This window comes from Danio rerio, chromosome 1, assembly GCF_049306965.1.
Source record: "Danio rerio strain Tuebingen ecotype United States chromosome 1, GRCz12tu, whole genome shotgun sequence".
Classification (NCBI taxonomy): domain Eukaryota; kingdom Metazoa; phylum Chordata; class Actinopteri; order Cypriniformes; family Danionidae; genus Danio; species Danio rerio.
Window position 1 is genome coordinate 56,491,948 of NC_133176.1, and position 22,053 is coordinate 56,514,000.

The window sequence follows — 22,053 nt, forward strand, 5'->3', positions numbered from 1 at the left end:
GTATGAAATGTGCTTGTGCTGAATCTCTCCGTATAGTGAGTGCACTTAGTACTGAATAAATTTGCCTATAACATTATTTAATAAAATAGTTGGGATGAAACTGAAGGATATTGACTTTTCAACAAACATTTCAGCTTCATCTTCACTCTTCAGCATTATTCCTTCAGTCTTGCCGTTAAGCTACAATACAGCAAAGAAAGACAAAGCAAAGCCTCTGGAGCTGCTTGTTTTCCACACATCCCACACGTTTAAACGGCTCTACTGTTTACTGTTCAACAGACGGATCGCAGGTCCTTCAGAGAAATAGAGGAACAGGCTGTTTGGATGTGTTCACCGAACAACGGGAAGCACATAAACCAAGACCAAACGCAGACGTAAATGGTGCGCTGTGGGCTTGTTTGTGATTTGCGAGGCCTGTTGAAGAATGTTTTGCTGTTTCCTTCACAGATTCCTGCTATGATGTGGTCACAGTAGGAGCTCCGGCAGCCCATTCGCAAGGCTTCAAGAACGGGGGATTGCAGAAACTGCTCAGCAAATATGAGTCTGAGAAGAAGAGGTCAGTCTCTGATGATTATTCTTCTCTGTAGTGATGAAGAATCTTAGAGCTGTTTTCAAACACCACTGTCATGTCATATTTATAGTGCTTTTTTGTCATAGTGCAGATAAATGGAGTTTTTTTTTTCCAAAAGAAAGAAGTGATTGTAAATTGTCTGAAATGTGTCGCCTACAATTCCTGCAACAGTTATCAAATAATTAATAATTGGTTGTTTTGAAGTTAACAATGAAACAGTATTTCTTACAGTATTTTATCTTGTGGATAAAGTCTTATTTTGTTTCATTTAGCTAGAATAAACTTTTTCAAACATATACGATTACAATCAAAATTATTCACCCCCTTGATTATTGTTTTCACCAATTTCTGATTAACGGAGGGAAGATTTTACAACACATTTCTAATAATAATAGTTTTATTACTCATCTCTAATAACTGATTTATTTTATCTTTGCCATGATGACAGTAAATAATATTTGACTACATATTTTTCAAGATACTATACAGCTTAAAGTGACATTTAAAGGCTTAACTAGGATAACTAGGCAGGTTAGCGTAATTAGGCAAGTTATTGCATAATGATGGTTTGTTCTGTAGACTATCGAAACATATATAGCTTAATAGCTTAGGGGCTAACAATTTTTACCTTAAAATGGATTTTAAAAATTCTAAACTGCTTTTATTCTAGCTGAAATAAAACAAATAAGACTTTCTCCACAAGAAAAAATATTATCAGACATACTGTGAAAATTTCCTTGCTCTGCCAAACAACATTTGTGAAATATTTAAAAAAGAAAAATAAGATTCAATGGGGGCCTAATAATTCTGATTGCAACTGATAAATTTGCATTACATTCTGATAAATATTGTGTGACTTCCTTGCTGTGTTAAACATCCCTTTGGAAATAAACAGGTATATATTTTTAAAAAAATGTTTTCATTTCACATTAATTCACATTTAATTTCATGTTGACTTCAAAACAACCAATTGCTTTATTAATTAATTGATAACTGTTGCAGGAATTGTAGGCAGACGCAAAATTAATTCTGTCAGAGTTTCGTCAAAATACCTCCAACTGGAATTATATTTTGTTATTAGATGGCAAATATATAAAATTATATGACATGTATGTTTTCCACTTCATCTGATTTATATTACGACATTACCTTCTTCTTCTTCTGCGTCTTCTTGCTCAGTACCATGTCTTCGAAAGTGGTGATATTTTCAACAGTACGGGCAGTGTGTGGACGAGCACTCCCCGCCACACAACATACTGATCCAGTGCGATCAATTTTCGCCAACAAGTAATCCGATCCAGTTATTAGTTGGAAAAAATAATGAAGAAAACATGAAGCACTGTCATCTTTTAGTTCTCGTAAACCTTTGATCAAACTCTTATCTTCATTCTAAAACACCATTTTTATTTAAGCCTTGCGCATCTAAAAATAAATACGTCATTGTTACGCCATCATAACATCATCACCAAGAAGAGTAAATAAAAGGATTATTTTAATGCACCAATTGCACTGATATATATATATATATATATATATATATATATATATATATATATATATATATATATATATATATATATATGTATTTTTTTTTTTTTAGTTTTTTTTTTTTTAGTTGGCTACAGAACAAAACACTGTTGTCCAATGACTTAATTGGCAATCACCTGATCAATTAGTTAAGCCTTTACATTGCACTTTAAGCTGAATACTAGTGACTCGGAAAAAGCTATTAATATATATTCTAAGAAATAAAACCTATGACTGAAATATGTGTCATTTATTTATAATAATTATAATATATAATTTATATATCTAAAATTATTGAAATTATTTATTATGATATATAATACTTCCCCAGTGATGGGCTGCAGCTGGAAGGGCATCTGCTGTGTAAAACATATGCTGGATAAGTTGGCGCTTCATTCCGCTGTGGTGACGCCAGATTAATAAAGGGACTAAGCTTAAAAGAAAATGAATGAATGAATGAATATAAAATACAATAACTAATTACACTATATTTATAAATAAATATATTTCATTTAGTTATTGAAATTAGTTATTAAAACTATTATGTTTAAAAATCTCTTCGTTAAACAGCACTTGTGAAATATTTCAGTTAAACATTTTCTGAAGGCCTGATCATTTATCTTCAACTAGGTTTAAAACAAATTTGCATAACATCAGCGCTGTAAAAGAAATCTGAAAATTAGCAGTTTTTCATTTATTTATTCTTTTGAATCGCATTATGAGACCCTAATCTTTCCTCTGACAACTATAAAAGTTTAAAAGATTGAAATAGTGACTTTTATTAAGATTTAATAGTTTACATTGATGTATTTTCTGGGTTGGCAGTGTAAATTATAGTACAGACACCTGGTAATAAACTGCAAATAATTAAAACATTTTCTATACAATATATTGTTTCAAACTACTAAAAAGTCAATAAAAGACACTTTGGTAAACTGCAGAGTTGAAATTTCATTAGTAAAAGTCATCAGAGCAGAGGTCAAGTAACCATAGTGCAATTCAAAACCATAGATAAACACATGTAAATCACAAAATACGGAAATGGAAATTAAGAAATACTTTTTACAGTGACTCTATGACCATTATTGGCTGTCTATGAAGAATATCTATTGATGTTATGGAAATATTAAAATGTTTTTTGACCTTGAATGGAGGTAAACCTCTAGCAGGAAGCTCCAAAACCAAATTAGCAAACTTTAAAATCACACAATAATCCATGAAAGCCTCTGTTTGTGCATCAGACACTCCAGCATCTTTTGTTATAGTCATAAACTAAAGTTTATCTTTTTAAATGTAAAATACACCATTAATATCATTTGCACGGATTTGACTTTACACAAGATTAATTTGTTAACCCCAAACGCTGCTCATTTGATGAGATATTACAAATTCATATAATCCCTAGACTTCCGGACATTATTTTGGCAGTGTTCAAGGTGGCAAAGCAGCATAGATGTGGTATGTATTGACTTTGTGACGCATATAGCGATGGCTGGGAGACTCAATAACTAGCGGCGAGGCCAACGAGCGTGTCAATTGATTATTTTGCTGGAGAGGAGAGTAAGCCGTATGAGCCGCAGCGCATTTACTTGTATTTCTAGGGAATTGTGGAAAGGTTGCATCATTCGCAAGCAGATCTCTAATCCGCACGCGCACATTTTCATCTTTTTGAAGTTAATATTGTTGATGTTTTTTTCCTTCAGGCTCAAATAGTTTCCCTCATTACGACTCTTTAAGTTGATCAATCGCTTAATCCGGTCAAATCCAGTTTGATTCTGATGAATGATGCAACATGTATATATACATACAGTACTGTGCAAAGGTTTTAGGCCAACATTAATCTGTTGTTTTACTGAGGGTGTAATGGATATACGTCACCCTTTACCACAAAACCAGTCATAAGTGTACATTTTCTGTCCGTTTTTATTAAATTGAGATTTTTTACAGGATGAATAAATGATTTTTCAGTTGATGTATGTTTTGTTAGGATAGGGATTAGGTTAGAAATTTAATTATTTTGGTTTAATTGTTTAAGACAATGTTGGAGAGAGACTGTTTGTCCTGGTTTGAGCTGCACTTCTTCTAGTGTTGTTAGCGATGTTGTCTGAATTAATGGAATAGTGAGTGTTGAAAAGTACAGCTAGGTTTTAATCCATTATGCCATTCTGTCTGGAACGGATTTCAGGTGATAGTTTTCATTTTCAGCATAATAATGCTCCACTATGGCAGCGAAATCCTATTTGGAGAATGAAATGGCCTCCACAGTGTCCAGAGCTAAATATTATAGAGACTGTGTGAGATCACCTGGACAAAAAGAAAGATATGACACTCTAAACCTAAAGAAGTGGAACTCTGGAAAGTGCTAAAAGAAGCCTGATGTTATTTACACAGCACATTATTTCAGAAAATGACAGATCAGGTAGAACAAAACAAGGGAAGCCACATTAAACATGACTTTAGCTTCAAGAGGAAACAGCTGATAAAAATAGACAGTCATAAAATGGCCTCCACAGTGTCCAGATCTGATTATTATAGAGCAGGGGTCACCAATCCTGTTCCTGGAGAGCTACCTTCCTGCAGATTTTAGTTGCAACCCTGACCAAACACACCTGCTTGTAATTATCAAGTGCTGCTTTAGGTACTATTAATTGGTTCAGGTGTGTTTGATCAGGGTTGGGACTGAATTCTGCAGGAAGGCAGCTCTCCAGGAACAGGGTTGGTGACCCCTGTTATAGAGGCTGTATGAGATCACCTTGCACAGAAAAAGAAAGATATGACACTCTAAACCTAAAGAAGAACTCTGGGAAGAGCTAAAAAAGCCTGATGTTATTTCACATCACATTATTTCAGAAAATGACAGCACACTTAGAACAAAACAGTTACCAGGGAAAGCCATATTAAACCTAGACTTAAGCTTAAAGAGGAATCAGCTGATGAAAAATAGACAATCATGAAATGGCCTTCACAGGGACCGAAGCTCAATATTATAGAGGCTGTATGAGATCACCTGGACTATAAAGAAAGATAACACACTCTAAACCTAAAGAATAACTCTGGAAAGTGCTAAAAGGCATCTGATATTACACAGCACATTGTTTTAGAAAATGACAGGAGAACTAGAACAAAACAGTTGCCAAGGGAAGCCACATTAAACCAAGACTAAAGCTTGAAGAGGAATCAGCTGATGAAAAATAGAGGGTCATAAAATGGCCTCCACAGTGTCCAGACCTGGATATTATAGAGGCTTTATGAGATCATCTGGGCAAAAAAGAAAGACAAGGTAAATCTAAAGAAGAACTCTGGGAAGTGCTAAAAGAAGCCTGAAATTTCACAGCACATTATTCTAGAAAATGACAGGACAATTAGAACAAAAAAGGGAAGCACATTAAACATAGACTTTAGCTTGAAGAGGAAACAGCTGATGAAAAATAGACAATCATAAAATGGCCTCCAACAGTGTCCAGACCTGAATATTATAGGAGCTGTATGAGATCATCTGGGCAAAAAAGAAAGATATTACACTCTAAACCTAAAGAAGAACTCTGGGAAGTGCTAAAAGAAGCCTGAAATTACACAGCACATTATTTCAGAAAATGTCAGGAGAACTAGAACAAAACAGAACTTTTGCTTGAAGAGGAAATGTTGTGCTGCTGTTGTTGTTTTTTGTATATATTTCCTATATTTTCTGTTTGTTTTGAATGAAGAGACTGATTGTTATTGGGTCAACAAAGCTGTTATAATGCTTAGGACTTTTTCACTCGATGGTATATTTCACAATGCTGTTGTTTTGACCCCTGTTGTCCTGAGCCGTGGACCTGAGAGTGATTTTCTTCCATACTGGTGTCAAATAAAGTGTGAATTTACATTTAAGCCACATTTTTCAAATCTATACGCAAACTAGTCAAGTAGAAGAAACTTTTCTTATGTCAGAATACTGATTTTCTAGATGGATATATAAAAGATGGTCTTTCTAGAGCACAGGTGTCAAACTCAGTTCTAAAAGGGCCGCAGCTCTGCACAGTTGAGTTACAACCCTAATTAAACACACCTGATCAAACTAATTGAGTCCTTCAGGCTTGTTTGAAACCTACAGGGTGTTGGAGCAGGGTTGGAACTTAACTGTGTAGGGCTTCGGCCCTCCAGGAATTGAGCTTGACACCCCTGTTCTAGAGGATATATAAAAAGATGAAAAAAGAATATTCTGTGATAATTTATTCACCATCATGTCATTCCAAAACATCCTAAGAAGATATTTCAAGTCCAAAATAACACTGGGTCCCATTGACTTTCATTGGATGCAAAAAAAGCACAAAGGAGTTTTTTTTAGGATGTTGCTATGTGGTTGCTAGGGTGTTTTGCATAGTTTCTAGGGCACTACAGAATGATTACTAAGGAGTTCTGAGTGGTTTTTAGAATGTGTTCATTTGCAAAAGTGTTCTAATTGGTTCTAATGTGGATTCTAAAGCTGGATTTATACTTCTGCCCTTCTCTGAATCAGGACAGTCTGCTCAATTCACACACACACACACACACACACACACACACGCACGCTTGAGAGGCTTCTGTGGTCGGTGTGATCACTGTTGTTGCCAGAGTGGAGAAAAATTCATGCATACTAACTAGGGGTGTCAAATCAAAATCGATCGAAATTTATGCTCAATTTCGATTATCGAATCAAAAAATAGAATTGTCGATGCTGCCACGCCCCCATGTCACGTTAGCTTGGCTTGCCAAGCTGGAAAAAACAGGCTTGTTGAAGTGCTTGTTAAACTGCAGAAGCAGGAGACCCGTCGACAGAACTTAAACCCTCTCCTCTTTCAATAAAGTCGCCGGTGTGTAAGCATTTTGGATTTCCAGTGAGTTATGTTGACAACGTTCGTGTTGTAGACAAAAAAAAACACAGTTTTGCAAGCTCTGCTATGTACGTATTACGTACGGTTCGTCCGATACTACACCGGCATTGCGGTCCTCCGCCCGCCCCCGTTGCAAATCCTCTCGCGAAAAGTTCACACCCAGGCCCTGTTTACACTGTCTTTGTTTTTAAATGGCATTTTAGAACGACAACGATTTGACATCCACAGTGGTGTGTAGCATTTCTGAGCAGCCCTCCTTCCTCTCTACCTCTGAAAATGCACATCACGTGACCACACAGACACAGACGCACACACAGCCATGCGCTCGAGACAGCAGGTCCAGGCAGTCAGAGGACTGCTTCAATCTTTCACTCACTTGTACTTAGTCATTTTAGCGAACACTTCAGATACTGTTGGCTGGTTCCTGTTGGTTGTGCGTCTTTTTTACCGACGCCATTATAACGACACAGATCACTGCCTATTCACGAGTCCCGCAGAAAAAGTGATTGACAGGTGGTAATTATGTGTGTGTCTTGCCTTTATTCATTTACTGTATGATTTGTTTATGGGTAAAACAAAGACCATGCAGGTCAGGTAGTTTAAACGGTAGGCTACAAATAATTAATTGGTCATTAATTAATTAATTATTCATAATCGAAAATCGAATCGTGCCTTTAGAATCGAAAATGTAATCGAATCGAGGATTTGGAGGATCGTAACACCCTTAATACTAACCGAAAGTAGCGGTTTTAGTGAAACTCCTTCGGATCATATCGTCAAACTTTCTTCTATTGGGTGTGAAACTTTCAAAAAGTGAAGCGCTATGAATACTTTCCATATGCACTGTAATTAAGCATATACAGCCATCCGCAGTGATGACGCATTTACAATTATGAAATCCAATCATCATTAAAAGATTGTATTACAACAGTAAACTGGGTATTAGAAGCACATAGACCACTGCATATATAACCACTTACACACTTCTCGTGACTCACACACAATAAGCCACTATTTCGAGCCATTAGCCAGATTGTATAAAATTGTACGACTTCAGGAACAAAACTGTTATGTTGTGTCCTTCGTTTTTTTTTCTCTCTGGAGCCCTTAATGACTTATAACACACACCAGAGCCTTGACATTTCTTTAGTTTTGTCCTGCTGGCACAAATCTTCTGACATGTTTGTTACTCTCAGATAAATCACGAGCACCTCTGTTGTCCATCACACACTCCTTCCCCTTCATCTCCGCTTCAATTTGTCCCCGTCAGGATGTCTAATTAGAAAGCTCATGTCTTGAATTGGCAGCGGTTTGTCTTGTGCTTTCCTCCACACCAAGCATTTCAGATAAGAGTGCTTTTTTTTTATTATTATCATTATTCTCAGGCCTCTGAAGAAGAAAGAAAAGCATGTCATGTCATCCCGGCCCCTTTGTGATTCCCAGAAATAAAGAGCTCTCTGCATTCTGCACTTTGTGAAAGATCACAGCCTACTGTATCTTCAAGTCTTATTTTATTGACGCGAGGCCGGTCATGTGAACATGCCCATGTTTTTTTGGTATCATTTTGAGCATCTTTTAAACCCAGATTCATTAAAAACCAAGCGACGTCCAATTATTTTCTTTACAGTGTTTGAGTTTTTAAGGGAAACTTTGTACAAAAGAAATTCAACGTCTTTTTTGAAAAGTTTTTCCAGCCTCCACTTGTGGGAAGATTTATCAGTGGAGCGCGCCACTGATACGAGGCAAGGACATTTGCTGTTTCTACCGGAGAGAAATCAATTTCGGAAAGAGCGTCCGCACTGCACATTAATCCAGCCTGATACGGACCTCATTTTGTTTCCTTTCAGACTTGGCTAATGTTTTACTTCATGCTTGGCGTTTCTGTTTTTCCGCCTCACTAGCTGAGTCAGGTCCTCTTTTAAAAACGCTCCTGAATTAAATTTGCATATAAAGTTGTGTTAAAGGGAAAGTTCGCCTAAAAAGTAAATGCTCATAATATTGCACATCTGCGGGTGTGATACTGAGTTTATACAACAGATTAATGGCGAACAGTTGAAGTCAGAATTGTTAGCCCTGAATATTTTGTTCCTCAGTTTCTGTTTAAAGGAAAGTATATATTTTTTAAACCCATCTCTAAAGAGTTAATAATAATAATAATAATAATAGTGTATTATGAGTATTATTAAGTGTTTCACTTAATAATACTCATAATAGTTTTAATAAGGGCGTCACGGTGGCACACTGGGTAACACAATCGCCTCACAGCAAGAAGATCGCTGGTTCGAGCCTCAGCTGGGCTAATTTATCATTTCTGTGTGGAGTTTGCATGTTCTCCCCATGTTTGCGTGGGTTTCCTCCGGGTGCTCCGGTTTTCCCCACAGTCCAAAGACATAAAGCTAAGCTAAATTGTCTGTAGTGTGTGTGTGAATGAGTGTGTATGGGTGTTTACCAGTGTTTGGTTGCAGCTAGAAGGGCGTGTGCTGCGTAAAACATATGCTGTATAGATGGTGGTTCATTCCGCTGTTGCAACCCCTGATTAATAAAGGGACTAAGTTGAAAAGAAAATGAATGAATAGTTTTAATAACTCATTTTTGCCATGATGGCAGCACATACTAGTTGACTTAATATTTTTCAAGACACTAGTATTCAGCTTTAAGTGACATTTAAAGGCTTAACTAGGTTAACTAGGCAAGCTATGCCGAGATCAGACAGCATGATTTTTAAAGTAGTCACGTCACAGATGCTTTCACACTGCATGACTATCTTGGCTATCGCTCCGTCACTGCTGTGTTTACACTGCAAGATGGATCGGCAACAGGAGGTTTCACACTGCATGACATTACAATAGGAGAATCGCAGACAACTTTGTCTCAGTCTGCAAACTGCGTTTCACAACCAAACACATGCAAGAAGTGACATTGAAACAATGCGAGGTCACGTAGTATATCTTTTGTTATTAAATATATAATGAGATAAAAGCCTTTAATGGGGTAGAAAATCTACTTATTTTGTTCCCCTGACTTTTGAAGGGAATTAGCAATTTCTCCTAAACTTTTCCTGTTTCGACCCAGTTGTGGTATTGCTCAGATCACATGTCAAATAGAAACGGCCACTCCTGCCAAAATTTCACTTGCTTTTCCTTCATTTTTGGGGTCCAAATAAACTGAAAAAATGCACCTGCAGATACCCATACTAGTGGATCATGATGATTCATGATTTAAATTACTGACAGGTCCAGATATGTAGCATGCCAAATATTCACGAGTGTGATTGTTATTTCTCAAAACCTGTCTGTGGTAACACCATCAGTTTTTTCCCCTCCACTCTCAGAAATAAAAGTCCACCAGCTGTCACTGGGGTGGTACCTTTTTAAAAGGTGCACATATGTACTTGAAGGGTCCATATTGGTACCTCAGAAGTATATATATTAGTGCCTAAAAGTTTTAGGAGGAACACTTTTGTACTTTTTAGGTACTAATATGTACCCTTGAGGTATTAATATGGACCTTTTAGGTACAAATTTGTACCTTTTAAAAAGTTACCACTCCAGTGACAGCTCGCATACCTTTATTTCTGAGAGTGTAGTAAATACTAAAGCTGTGTTTTACTGTCTAACTCAGAGAATTGTGGGTAAATGCTCTGTAGTTTGGGGTAGAATTTTCTCTGATGTGCTGATCAGAGCACAGATGCGGCTCTCTCTGGGTTGCCAGTTCTGTCTGTATCGGCCCGTCTACAGTCAGACTGTCAGCACTCAGCCTGTATTTGGTCATTGTTGTTCTTAATTGACTCTCTTTTACTGCACTCAGATATGTTGCTGTAGTATAATATCTATTTAGGTCTAAATAACATTGTGTTTTCCTCCTGCTTCGTTCCAGTAAATCAGCTACTCTTATTTTCTTGCATTAATCTTCTGATTGGGCTTAATTCTGTGGATGAGCATGTCCATGTCCTGATGCTGCTGCCTGCATCTCAGATGTCAAATTGCACAAAACCTTACCCTTTATAGACAAAGATTCTAAAAGAAAATTGAAAAAATGCTATACTTGTTGAAACATGCCGTTCTTTATTTACCCTACTAAGATTGAGCTCTGCTGTGTAGATGAAACGGTGAGAAGTTTGCATCTGCAAAAACCATGAAAAACCCTAATTTGTGGGAGGATTCAGATATCAAGTTGAAAGCTTAACATCTCCAAGCCTTTATTTGAAAAGTCTCTGTAGATCTAGCAATAAAGGAATGAGTTGTTTCATTGAATTACTAGAGAGATCAACTGATTGAGTGTAGTTAACAGCATTAGCATTTCTTCAACAAGTAAATCTCAAACACTTAATAAAGCATTAGATCGAACGTCAATATCTTATTCTTTCATCATCTTTCGAGGAGATTTTTTCATTACAGCGCTGATCGATGCATTTGTTAGTCGCGTCTTAATAATGATGTCCTTGTTTATGTCCTTGTTTTCGATTATAAAAGTCTTTGCACAAAGCAGTATTGACATTCACTCTTCAGGTAGATCTCATATTCATAAGAAAGCATTAGTCTGAATGTGTGCTGAGGAAAGCAATATCTTAGTGTCCTTTCATCTCTTAAGGAGATTTCCCATGAGAAAAGGATATTATAATGTCCTTGATTCTATTCTTGGTTTGGTCTACTGTTTTTGTCACCATCTAATGGTGTAACAGTGTAACCTGCATTAAAGTCTTAGCATTTAATCATTCATTCATTTACCTTTTTTGACTTAGTCCCTTAATCTGGGGAATGAACCGCCAACTATTCTAGCAAATTTTTTATGCAGAGGATGCCCTTCCAGCCACAACCCAGCACTGGAAACACCCATACACTCTCACATTCACACACACACACACACCACGACCAATTTAGGCCCCGTTTACACTAATGCGTTTTAGTTTGAAAACGCATAAGTTTTGCTACGGTTACGCCATCCGTCCACACTACGCCGGAGTTCTCGAGTGCCGAAAACGGAGTGTTTCGAAAACGCTGGAGAGGCCGTTTTCATTCTGAAACGCTGCTGCTCCATCTCAGTGTGGATGGGGAAAGACGGAGACATCTGAAAACGGAGGCGGGGCTGCAGACATTCGCCTCTCTGATTGGGGCTTTTCCTCAATATTAAGTAGCCTAACACACAGTTCAGCCCTGAATCTTCTCCGTGTAAGTTCAGACTTCGCAAGTTTGATCAAGGCTGCAGTCTCTTCTTCTCAGTTTGATATGGAAAACATACCGAGGACACGCGTCAATCTTCACAGGGAACAGTGTACTTTATAACTTCATTCACATAACCCTGGCTACGTTGTTTCACTTTCTCAACAATAAAATGTAAACTTGATATAAGGAACTGCCTATTTTTATTTTAATATTAACAACTAAACAGACAGCAGAAATGTTGAGGCGTCGTGCTGCATGAGCGTCATCTTCACTGTGTGGATATTTATAACAAAACGGAGCCGATAACAACTGCCTCCTTTCAATTTCAGTGAAAATACGAAACACAGCCTTTCTTTTGCTGAATATCAGTTTTAATAATCGATAATGGCCATTATAAAAGTATAACATACAATAAGTTTATACATTATAGGAAATAAAGGCAAGCGATCAGTCAATATACAGAATAGGCTACATGGTTACATTAATCATTAACTTATCTTTGCGCTCAGCCAAAACACCTGAGAACAAGTAAGAGATTCCAATGACCAAAGTCAGGGAATATGTCGTTAGATAAAGACAACAAGATGAATGAAATATCACGTTTAATAAATATAGTGAGATTAGATCCAGCGGGAGATGCTTGATGAGAAGTCCGACTAGCAGAGCTCTCATCTGGGTAGATGGGCTCCAGCGATTGCCAAAGTGTGTGTGGTCACGTGATGTGCGTTTTCAGCGTTTTGATGTGGACGGAGAGCAGTTCAGAAACGCTGGGTAAAACGCGAGTGTGGACGCGGATCGTTTTCATTCTAAAACGCCGTTTTAAAACTAAAACGCACTAGTGTAAACGGGGCCTTAGTTTATCCAATTCACCTACAGCGCATGTGTTTGAACTGTGGGGGAAACCGGAGCACCCGGAGGAAATCAACGCCATTATGAGGAGAACATGCAAACTCCACACAGAAATGCCACTCAACATTTCTAATAGAAGTCATTATTTTAAAGATTATGTCTTGAGCATCTGATTTTACCTAAGAGCTTTTGTGCTTTTATTTTCTCTAACTTGCGGTTTGTGCACGCTGCATGTGATGAAAGACAATTAAAAGGCGCATATGTTGACTTTTTGTAAAGTATAGTATAAAAACTTTTAGAAACGTTTGTGTGTTTGAATCACCTGAAGAATGTAAAAATAAAAACAGCACGAAGCAATTACTTGATGAGTGCAAATCATTACCTTTTTAAATAATGGTATTGACTAGATTAACACACCAAAAAAGTTTATTTAAAAACCGCGAGAGCGCAGGGCAAAATTCCTTACTCTTGCACATTTATGCAGAAAAACTTAAAAAAATATATATATATTTTAATTTAAGTACCTAATAAAATACTTAAATAAATAAGACGTTCTCATTAATCTTAAACAATGTGCAAAACTTTCCTTGCTGTGTTAAAAGTCATTTTGGAAAATTTGAAATATATGTAAAAATTCACAAGAAGGCTAATCTTTTTTTTTGTCTTCCACTGTTTATGTATATTGTGTGTATATATATATATATATATATATATATATATATATATATATATATATATATATATATATATATATATATATATATATATATATATATATATATATAACCGGTTATTATGTACTGATTTCATTATCTCACATGCGCAATGTCTCCGTAGCTTACTATGAAGAGGGAGGCGAGCGTGAATATTTACAACACTCCCACTACTTCAAAGCGCAGAAACTGTGCACAATTTCACTGCGTGTGTGTTTGCTGGACAGTCTTTCACTGTCACTTACAGCAGAAGGCCCTAATTCACTGCTATTTAGAGAATGAAAGAACTCCTTTTCTCTTTCTCACTGTGGCCCATTTGACCTGCTGGCATGACTTTTCCTCTCCTCTCGGCTGTTACAGCTATACTTCTGGATCCAGTCACGAGCGTGTGCCTGCAGAGTTTTCTCCACCGTGTCTATCATGGATCAGCTGTGATCGCCGCTGCCATTTATCAGTGTCACTCATCTGTAAAGAGCGCCAGCGCCCACGAGCCAATCACAGCCAATTCTGTTGAGCGTGTGACCAATCAAAGGGGTGTTTGAGAACTTGGTAGACAAGCATCAGAAAGCGAGTTGGATATTTATTTGTTTATTTGCTATAAATGCTCGTGTTGTTTAAAGGTACAGTTTATATATCTGACTGCTTGTATTAAAGGATAAAATTGTATTACAAAAAGTATATAAATATTATAGAGTAACAAATGAGTCGTCCTTAATCCAGCTAAACAGATCTATAGCACATCAAGGGTTTCATTAAACTGGCTTTACTCTTGTACAAAAACTCTGTAGGATACTCTTAAGTGATATTTATGGTGTTTTTGGAGCTCCAAGTCTCCATTTATTAGAGTTGCAATTACTTACCAAATTTGTTATCAAAATTAGAGTCTAAATGCATTCTGCAGGATAGTTTCTGCATTTGAGCCAGTGTAGTCTACTTTTAATAGGTATTTATGGTGTTTTAAAGTACTTTCTGGATCTTCAAGTCTCCTTCCCTCTGAGTTGCAATTACTAACCAAATTTCTTTTTAAAATTAGTGTCTAAATGCATTCTTCAGGGTATTTTCTTCTGCATTTGAGCCAGTGTAGTCTACTTTTAATAGGTATTTATGGTGTTTTAAAGTCTTTCTGGATCTCCAAGTCTTCTTTCATTTGAGTTGCCATTACTAACCAAGTGGGTTATCAAACTTTGAGTTTAAATGCATTCTTCAGGATATTTCCTCTGCATTTGAGCCAGTGTAGCCTACTTTTAATACTTATTTAGGTGTTCTAAAGTCCTTTTTGGATCCCCAAGTCTCCCTTCATATTAGTTGCAACTACTAACCAAATTTACTATCGAAATTAGTGTCCAAATGCATTCTGCAGGGCTTTTTTCTGCTTTGAAACAGTCTAGTCTACTTTTAATAGTTATTTGTGGTGTTTTAAAGTAATTTCTGGATCTCCAAGTCTCCTTCCCTTTGAGTTGCAATTACTAGCCAAACTTTTTATCAAATTAGTGTCCAAATGCATTCTTCAGGGTATTTTCTTCTGCATTTGAGCCAGTGTAGTCTACTTTTAATAGTTATTTATGGTGTTTTAAAGTGTTTCTGGATCTCCAAGTCTCCTTTCATTTGAGTTGCCATTACTAACCAAATTTACTATCGAAATTAGTGTCCAAATGCATTCTACAGGGTTGTTTTATGCTTTGAACTAGTCTAGTCTACTTTTAATAGGTATTTACATGTATAGTGTTTTAAAGTACTTTCTGGATCTCCAAGTCTCCTTCCCTTTGAGTTGCAATTACTAGCCAAACTTTTTATCAAATTAGTGTTTAAATGCATTCTTCAGGATATTTTCTTCTGCATTTAAGCCAATGTAGTCTACTTTTAACAGTTATTTATGTTATTTTGAAGTCCTTTTTGGAGCTCCAAGTGTTCTTCCCTATGAGTTGCAATTACTAACCAAATTTCTTTTTAAAATTAGTGTCCAAATGCATTCTTCAGGGAATTTTCTTCTGCATTTGAGCGAGTGTAGTCTACTTTTAATAGTTATTTGTGGGTTTTAAAGTACTTTCTGGATCTCCAGGTCTCCTTCCCTTTGAGTTGCAATTACTAACGAAATTTGTTATCAAAATTAGTGTCCAAATGCATTCTTCAGGATATTTTCTTCTGCATTTGAGCCAGTGAAGTCTACTGTTTATAGTTATTTATGGTGTTTTAAAGTCTTTTTCAGAGCTCCAAGTCTCCGTTCATTTCAGTTGCAGTTAGTGAGCAGAATTAAACTGTTTTCTTCTGCTTTTCATAATGGTTTGTAAGAACACATTTTAGGTGAACTATCCCTTTATCTTCTATAATAGCTTGTTTTTATCATCTGTATTCCCATAAAGGTGGCATTCAAATGAGATTCTGGATAATTTAGCATTGCTTGTTTGTGAATTATCCCAACAAACACTGTAGAGTAGTTTAATGGACAATGAAAGATGACCTCTCCAGCACACCCAAATCCTCCCAGACCTTCCTGGAAAGCAGCCCTTTTCTTTGATTAGAAGACAAATAATGGGACAGACGTGATTCTTGTCCATTATTAATGTATCGTGACCGGGAGAAAAGGACGCTGCGAGCGAAATGAAAGCGCCATCTGTCTTTTCTTGCGTCTGTATGGGAAGGCGACCGGCCGATCCATCAGGTCAGGGGTGGACACGCGCTCATGTGTAATATGCAGCTACAATAGCTTTGATTGGTCTGCGGCGCGAGAGCCAATCAATATCCATTTCTGCGGTTCCCCGAGGCCTCCGAGCCCAGCATTTATTTCTCTTTAACATCCACCGGCTTTTTATTTGCCTTTAATTTAAGCGTGTCGGCATGACTAGAATGTTCTGTCATTTAGCAGTCGATTTGCTCACTGCACAAGGATAATCGTCTCCTTCCAGGCTGCCAAATGGACTGTTTTTGTGAGGGATTTAAGTGTGTGTACTTTGACTGCTTTCCAGATAACAGGAGGGAACATTCACGCAATGTTCTGTCAAGGTTTTCTCAAAGTTATGAAGAAAGTTCTGTCACTAACATTCATTCAGAGTTGTCTTGTTTTTGATCATGTTTGAACAAAAGCATTTTTCATGTGTGTTTTTCATCAAACCTTTTCTATATGTGACTCTACGGATTCATGTGAATAGACTACATCATCTGGTGAGGTTCTTCCAAAGTTGTGAACAGTTCTTTAGGTAACATTAATACAACATTCATTCAATGTTGACTGATCTTAAACAATGTTCTCAGAACAAGTTATTAATGTATTATTAATGGAATGTATTTTTAACTTTTGCAGTTTGTGTTATTTTCAAAACATCATTATTTGTTTCAAATCACAGATGTCAAGATTTTCAGTAAATGTGTATATTTAAACATAGTTAAACATGTTTTTAAAGCGAATTACAGATAATTATATTATTTTAAGTTATTTGTACTAAACAATTTGTACTGCCATCTGCTGTTCAAAACTAGCCTAGAGCGCCGTCGGCTGTTCAAAACTAGACTAGAGCGCTGTCTACTGTTCAAAGCTAGCCTAGAGCATCATTTGCTGTTCAAAACTAGCCTAAAGTGCTATCTGCTGTCCATTAGCCTAGAGCGCCACCTGCTGTTCAAAACTAGACTAGATCGCTGTCTACTGTTCAAAGCTAACCTAGAGCGTCATTTGCTGTTCAAAACTAGCCTAAAGTGCTATCTGCTGTCCATTAGCCTAGAGCGCCATCTGCTGTTCAAAACTAGACTAGAGCAGCATCCGCTGTTGAAAATTAGCATAGAGTGCCGTATGCTGTTAAAAACTAGCCTAGAGCCGTGTCTGCTGTTGAAAACTACCGTAGCGCAGCGTCTGCTGTTCAAAACAAACCTAAATTGCCATCGGCTGTTCAGAACTAGACTAGAGTACCATCTACTGTTCAAAACATACCTATAGCGCCATCTACTCTCTAAAACTAGCCTAGAGCGCCACTTAGTTTTTAAAACTAGCCTAGACTATTATTTGCTGTTCAAAATTTACTTAGAGCGTCATCTGCTATTCAAAACTAGCCTAGAGCGCCATCTGCTATTCAAAACTAGCCTAGAGCGTCATCTGCTGTTCAAAACTAGCCTAGCTAGTTTTGAACAGTAGATGGCGATCTGGGCTAGAGCGCCATCTATTGTTCAAAACCAGCACAGAGCAATGCAGACTCAACTTCTCAAATGTTTTTTTATAACAGTTCTACATAGGAGTGTATATTAATAAAAACCATCAGCTTTCTCCATTTTATCGATCAGTTTGTAATTTCTGGCCTGTGTTTCAAACGTCTCTCAGTCTCAGCCTTAATATTTATGTGTTTAATTGAAGTCGTGGGCCTGATTGCACTGAGGGGCTTGGCATTTCCTTTCCTCTCATTATCCTCATTCTTACTTCCACTGATCATTGGTGAACATCCAGACAGCACATTTGCTGCTCTTCTTTCCGGGTGTTTGGAGGATGTGGCTGATGGCGGAGTCGCTTTGAAATGTTTCCTGCTGTTCAGTGGCCAAACGTCCCTCATGCTGTGTGTGTTTGATGCAGAGCTCTTGATTATTTTAGGCTAGTTTTGCCGCATTTTGATGAACACACTGGTTGTGTCCTTGATAATACACTTTAGAGTGTGTTTAGTACATCTAGAAGATTTATCTTGGAGAAGGTTTGACAGTGGAGATTTTTACAGTATATAAGATGGTAAAGTTGTAAATCTATACATGAAAGTGATTAAAGAAAAAATATATGGCAAAATATATGTGCAAAATAAATGTAACCACGACTGGGGTGGAGTGACAGGAGACCACAGGAGGTAAGATCCACTATGCAGTTTATTCAATAGTCAGGCAAGCAATGGTCATCAGGTGCAAACAGGTATATACAGGCAGTCCAGAATCGTAAACGTTAAACAGGCAAATGGTCAAAAGGCAGGCAGCTAAACAGGAAGACAAGGTACTAGGCTAGGATCGTTACACGGAGAAACAAGACAGGGAAACGCGTTGTAATGTTACTAGGAGAACAAGACTCGGCAAACTGGTGGCGTGAGAGAGTGGCTTATGAATGGGATGTAATCAGTCTGTGAACAAGGTCCAGCTGGTGATGCAATCAGGAAACATGAGTGAGCAGGTGTGCGTGTTTGGGAGCAGTGCATGTATGAAAATGTAGTCCTGGGAAATGCGGAAATGTAGTTTCAAGTTCGTGTGAGAACCAGCGATCCTCTGGGGAGTGATCGCTGGTTGTGACATAGCCCCCCCTCTAGGAGTGGATTCCAGACACTCCACTTACTGTTCAGGCGGGAGGCGGAGCGGAGGCAGAACAGGGGGAGGGATGGAGGGCCAGGACCATGCAGCTGGGGCGTACCTGGGGCGTGGAGCTGCAGAGGGCCTGGAGACTGGAGCTGCGGAAGACCCGGAGAGTGGAGCTGCAGTGGTCCTGGATCGCGTGGCAGCGAAGGACCTGGAGTCCTGCGAGGAGCTGGCAGGGCTGGAGGCTTGAAGGGAGCCGGCAGGGCGAGTTGTCTGGATGGCGCCGACAGGACGAGGAGTCTGGATGGCGCCGACAGGGCGAGGAGCTGTGGCCGTTCTGGTAGCTCCGGCAGCGGCGGACACTCGGAAAGCTCAGGCGGCGACCGCGGCCACTCGGGAAGCTCAGGCGGCGACGGCGACCACTCGGGAAGCTCAGGCGGTGGCGGCGACCACTCGGGAAGCTCAGGCGGCGGCGACCACTCGGGGAGCTCAGGCAGCGGCGGCGACCACTCGGGAAGCTCAGGCGGCAGCGGCGACCACTCGGGAAGCTCAGGCGGCGGCGGCGACCACTCGGGAAGCTCAGGCGGTGGCGGCGACCACTCGGGAAGCTCAGGCGGTGGCGGCGACCACTCGGGAAGCTCAGGCGGCGGCGGCGACCACTCGGGAAGCTCAGGTGGTGACCACTCGGGAAACTCAGGCGGCGGCTCTGGCTGAGGCGCTGGCGGCGGCGTCGGCTCTGGCTGAGGCGCTGGTGGCGACGTCGGCTCTGGCTGAGGCGCTGGCGTCGGCTCTGGCTGAGGCGCTGGCGGCGGCGTCGGCTCTGGCTGAGGCGCTGGCGGCGGCGGCGGCTCTGGCTGAGGCGTTGGCTGCGGCGTTGGCTCTGGCAGCACTGGAGGGTCTGGCAACACTGGAGGGTCTGGCAGCACTGGAGGATCTGGCAGCACTGGAGGGTCTGGCAGCACTGGAGGGTCTGGCAGCACTGGAGGGTCTGGTAGCTCTGGAGGATCTGGCAGCACTGGAGGGAATGGCAGCTCTGGAGATGGCCTTTCAGGAGCAGGAACAGACTTTGAACTGGAAGCCATCTTGTGAGCTGGCTGACTGGGAGCGGCCATCTTGTGAGCTGGCTGTGGACAATGGGTCGCAAAGCCCCGTAGCCAGCGGGTCTTGCTCTCTACAGCCCCCCCCAAAGAATTATTTGGATTTTCGTCCACCTCTCCTATGGTGAACGAAGATCCACTCATTTGGAGAGCCAGATCGATAAATTGTGCTAGCGTCCATTGGGGATTGTGCAGTGGCATGTAGGAGTACAGTGGTTCAGTAAGTCCTCCGCGAAAGAAAATCATTAAACACAACTCACTCATGGATGTCAGATGTGAAAGTTCAATGAATTTCTCCACGTATTCCTCGATTGACCGGGCTTCCTGACGGAGGCGCATGATTTGAATGCCCGCTGGATCCATGTTCCGGCCGAGTCTTCTGTAACCACGACTGGGGTGGAGTGACAGGAGACCACAGGAGGTAAGATCCACTATGCAGTTTATTCAATAGTCAGGCAAGCAATGGTCATCAGGTGCAAACAGGTATATACAGGCAGTCCAGAATCGTAAACATTAAACAGGCAAATGGTCAAAAGGCAGGCAGCTAAACAGGAAGACAAGGTACTAGGCTAGGATCGTTACACGGAGAAACAAGACAGGGAAACGCGTTGTAATGTTACTAGGAGAACAAGACTCGGCAAACTGGTGGCGTGAGAGAGTGGCTTATGAATGGGATGTAATCAGTCTGTGAACAAGGTCCAGCTGGTGATGCAATCAGGAAACATGAGTGAGCAGGTGTGCGTGTTTGGGAGCAGTGCATGTATGAAAATGTAGTCCTGGGAAATGCGGAAATGTAGTTTCAAGTTCGTGTGAGAACCAGCGATCCTCTGGGGAGTGATCGCTGGTTGTGACAATAAAGTTATTATTGATAAGCAAGAAATCCTGTTGACGATGATATATCTAGACAATATATGATGGTTAAATTTAATTGTTATATATCAGATCATATTATATGATCGTTCAGGGTGGCGCAGTGGTTAGCGATGGTGGGTTTCCTTCAGGTGCTCAGGTTTCCCCCACTGTCCAAAGACATGCACTATAGGTGAATTGGGCTAGCTAAATTGTCAATACTGTGTATGTGTGTGAATGGGAGTGTATGGGTGTTTCCCAGTTGTGGGTTGTAGCTGGAAGGGCAGCCGCTACTTAAAACACAGGGGTCGCCATAGTGGAACGAACCACCAACTTATCCAGAATATGTTTTAGCCACAGCAGAATAACCGCCAACTTATTCAGCACATTTTTACGCAGCGGATGCCCATCTCTGGAAAACATCCACACACACATTCACACACACACACACACTACGGACAATTTAGCCTACATAATTCACCTGTACCGCATGTCTTTTTACTGTGGGGGAAACCGGAGCACCCAGAGGAAACCCACGCAAACGCAGGGAGAACATGCAAACTCCACACAGAAACACCAACTGAGCAGAGGATCGAACCAGCGACCTTCTTGCTGTGAGGCGACAGCACTACCTACTGTGCCACTGCGTCGCCCCTTCTGAATCTCTGTGTAAGGAATTTTCTACAAAAAATAAGAGTGTACAAAAGACCCACTAATTCACCAAACCATAAAGTAATTATGCTTCCTCTTGAGACTGGGTCGAACACACCGGTTAAGCAGAACAAATAGTCTACCTCAGTCTATAATGAAACCGATCACTGTTTTAGCTCGTCTGATGAATGTAAATGCAGTAAATCTTCTTAAGCCGCGTCTCTGCTTTGAGTTTGTTGCTCTCCTACACTGGCATTAACATCAGGTTGACTTTTCAGCCTTTCCCAGTAATAGTCCCTGCTGCGTTTGTCATCTCAGACCTGCTAAATGAGGCCAGAGTCTCGTCTATTGATGTCTTCTCATATTTTCACTCTCTTTAGTGTTGGTCTTTTATTTGCTCTGAGCCATTCTCCCGGGAGCCAATTATCTGAAGTGTCGTCCCGATATTCTGATCCGGGATCAGGCCACTAACTCCATCTCTAATCTCCAGCATCACAAACAAACTCTAATTCTGACCTGAGAGCAGCTGTAAGGCGG

General features: G+C 39.7%; 1 protein-coding gene across 34 annotated transcripts in view; it reads left to right on the forward strand.

The window, feature by feature from the left end:
* Positions 1 to 22,053, forward strand: part of inpp4b (inositol polyphosphate-4-phosphatase type II B) — a 405,814-nt gene that overhangs the window by 310,966 nt on the left and 72,795 nt on the right. For all 34 annotated transcript variants that reach the window (XR_012382279.1, XR_012382281.1, XM_073906014.1 and 31 more), the window contains one exon: positions 448 to 556. Coding sequence is in view for 32 of the 34 variants with exons in the window: in XM_073906014.1 (XP_073762115.1) it covers positions 448 to 556 (109 nt within the window). In the remaining 2 variants the exon portion in view is untranslated. The remainder of the gene's footprint in view (positions 1 to 447; positions 557 to 22,053) is intronic.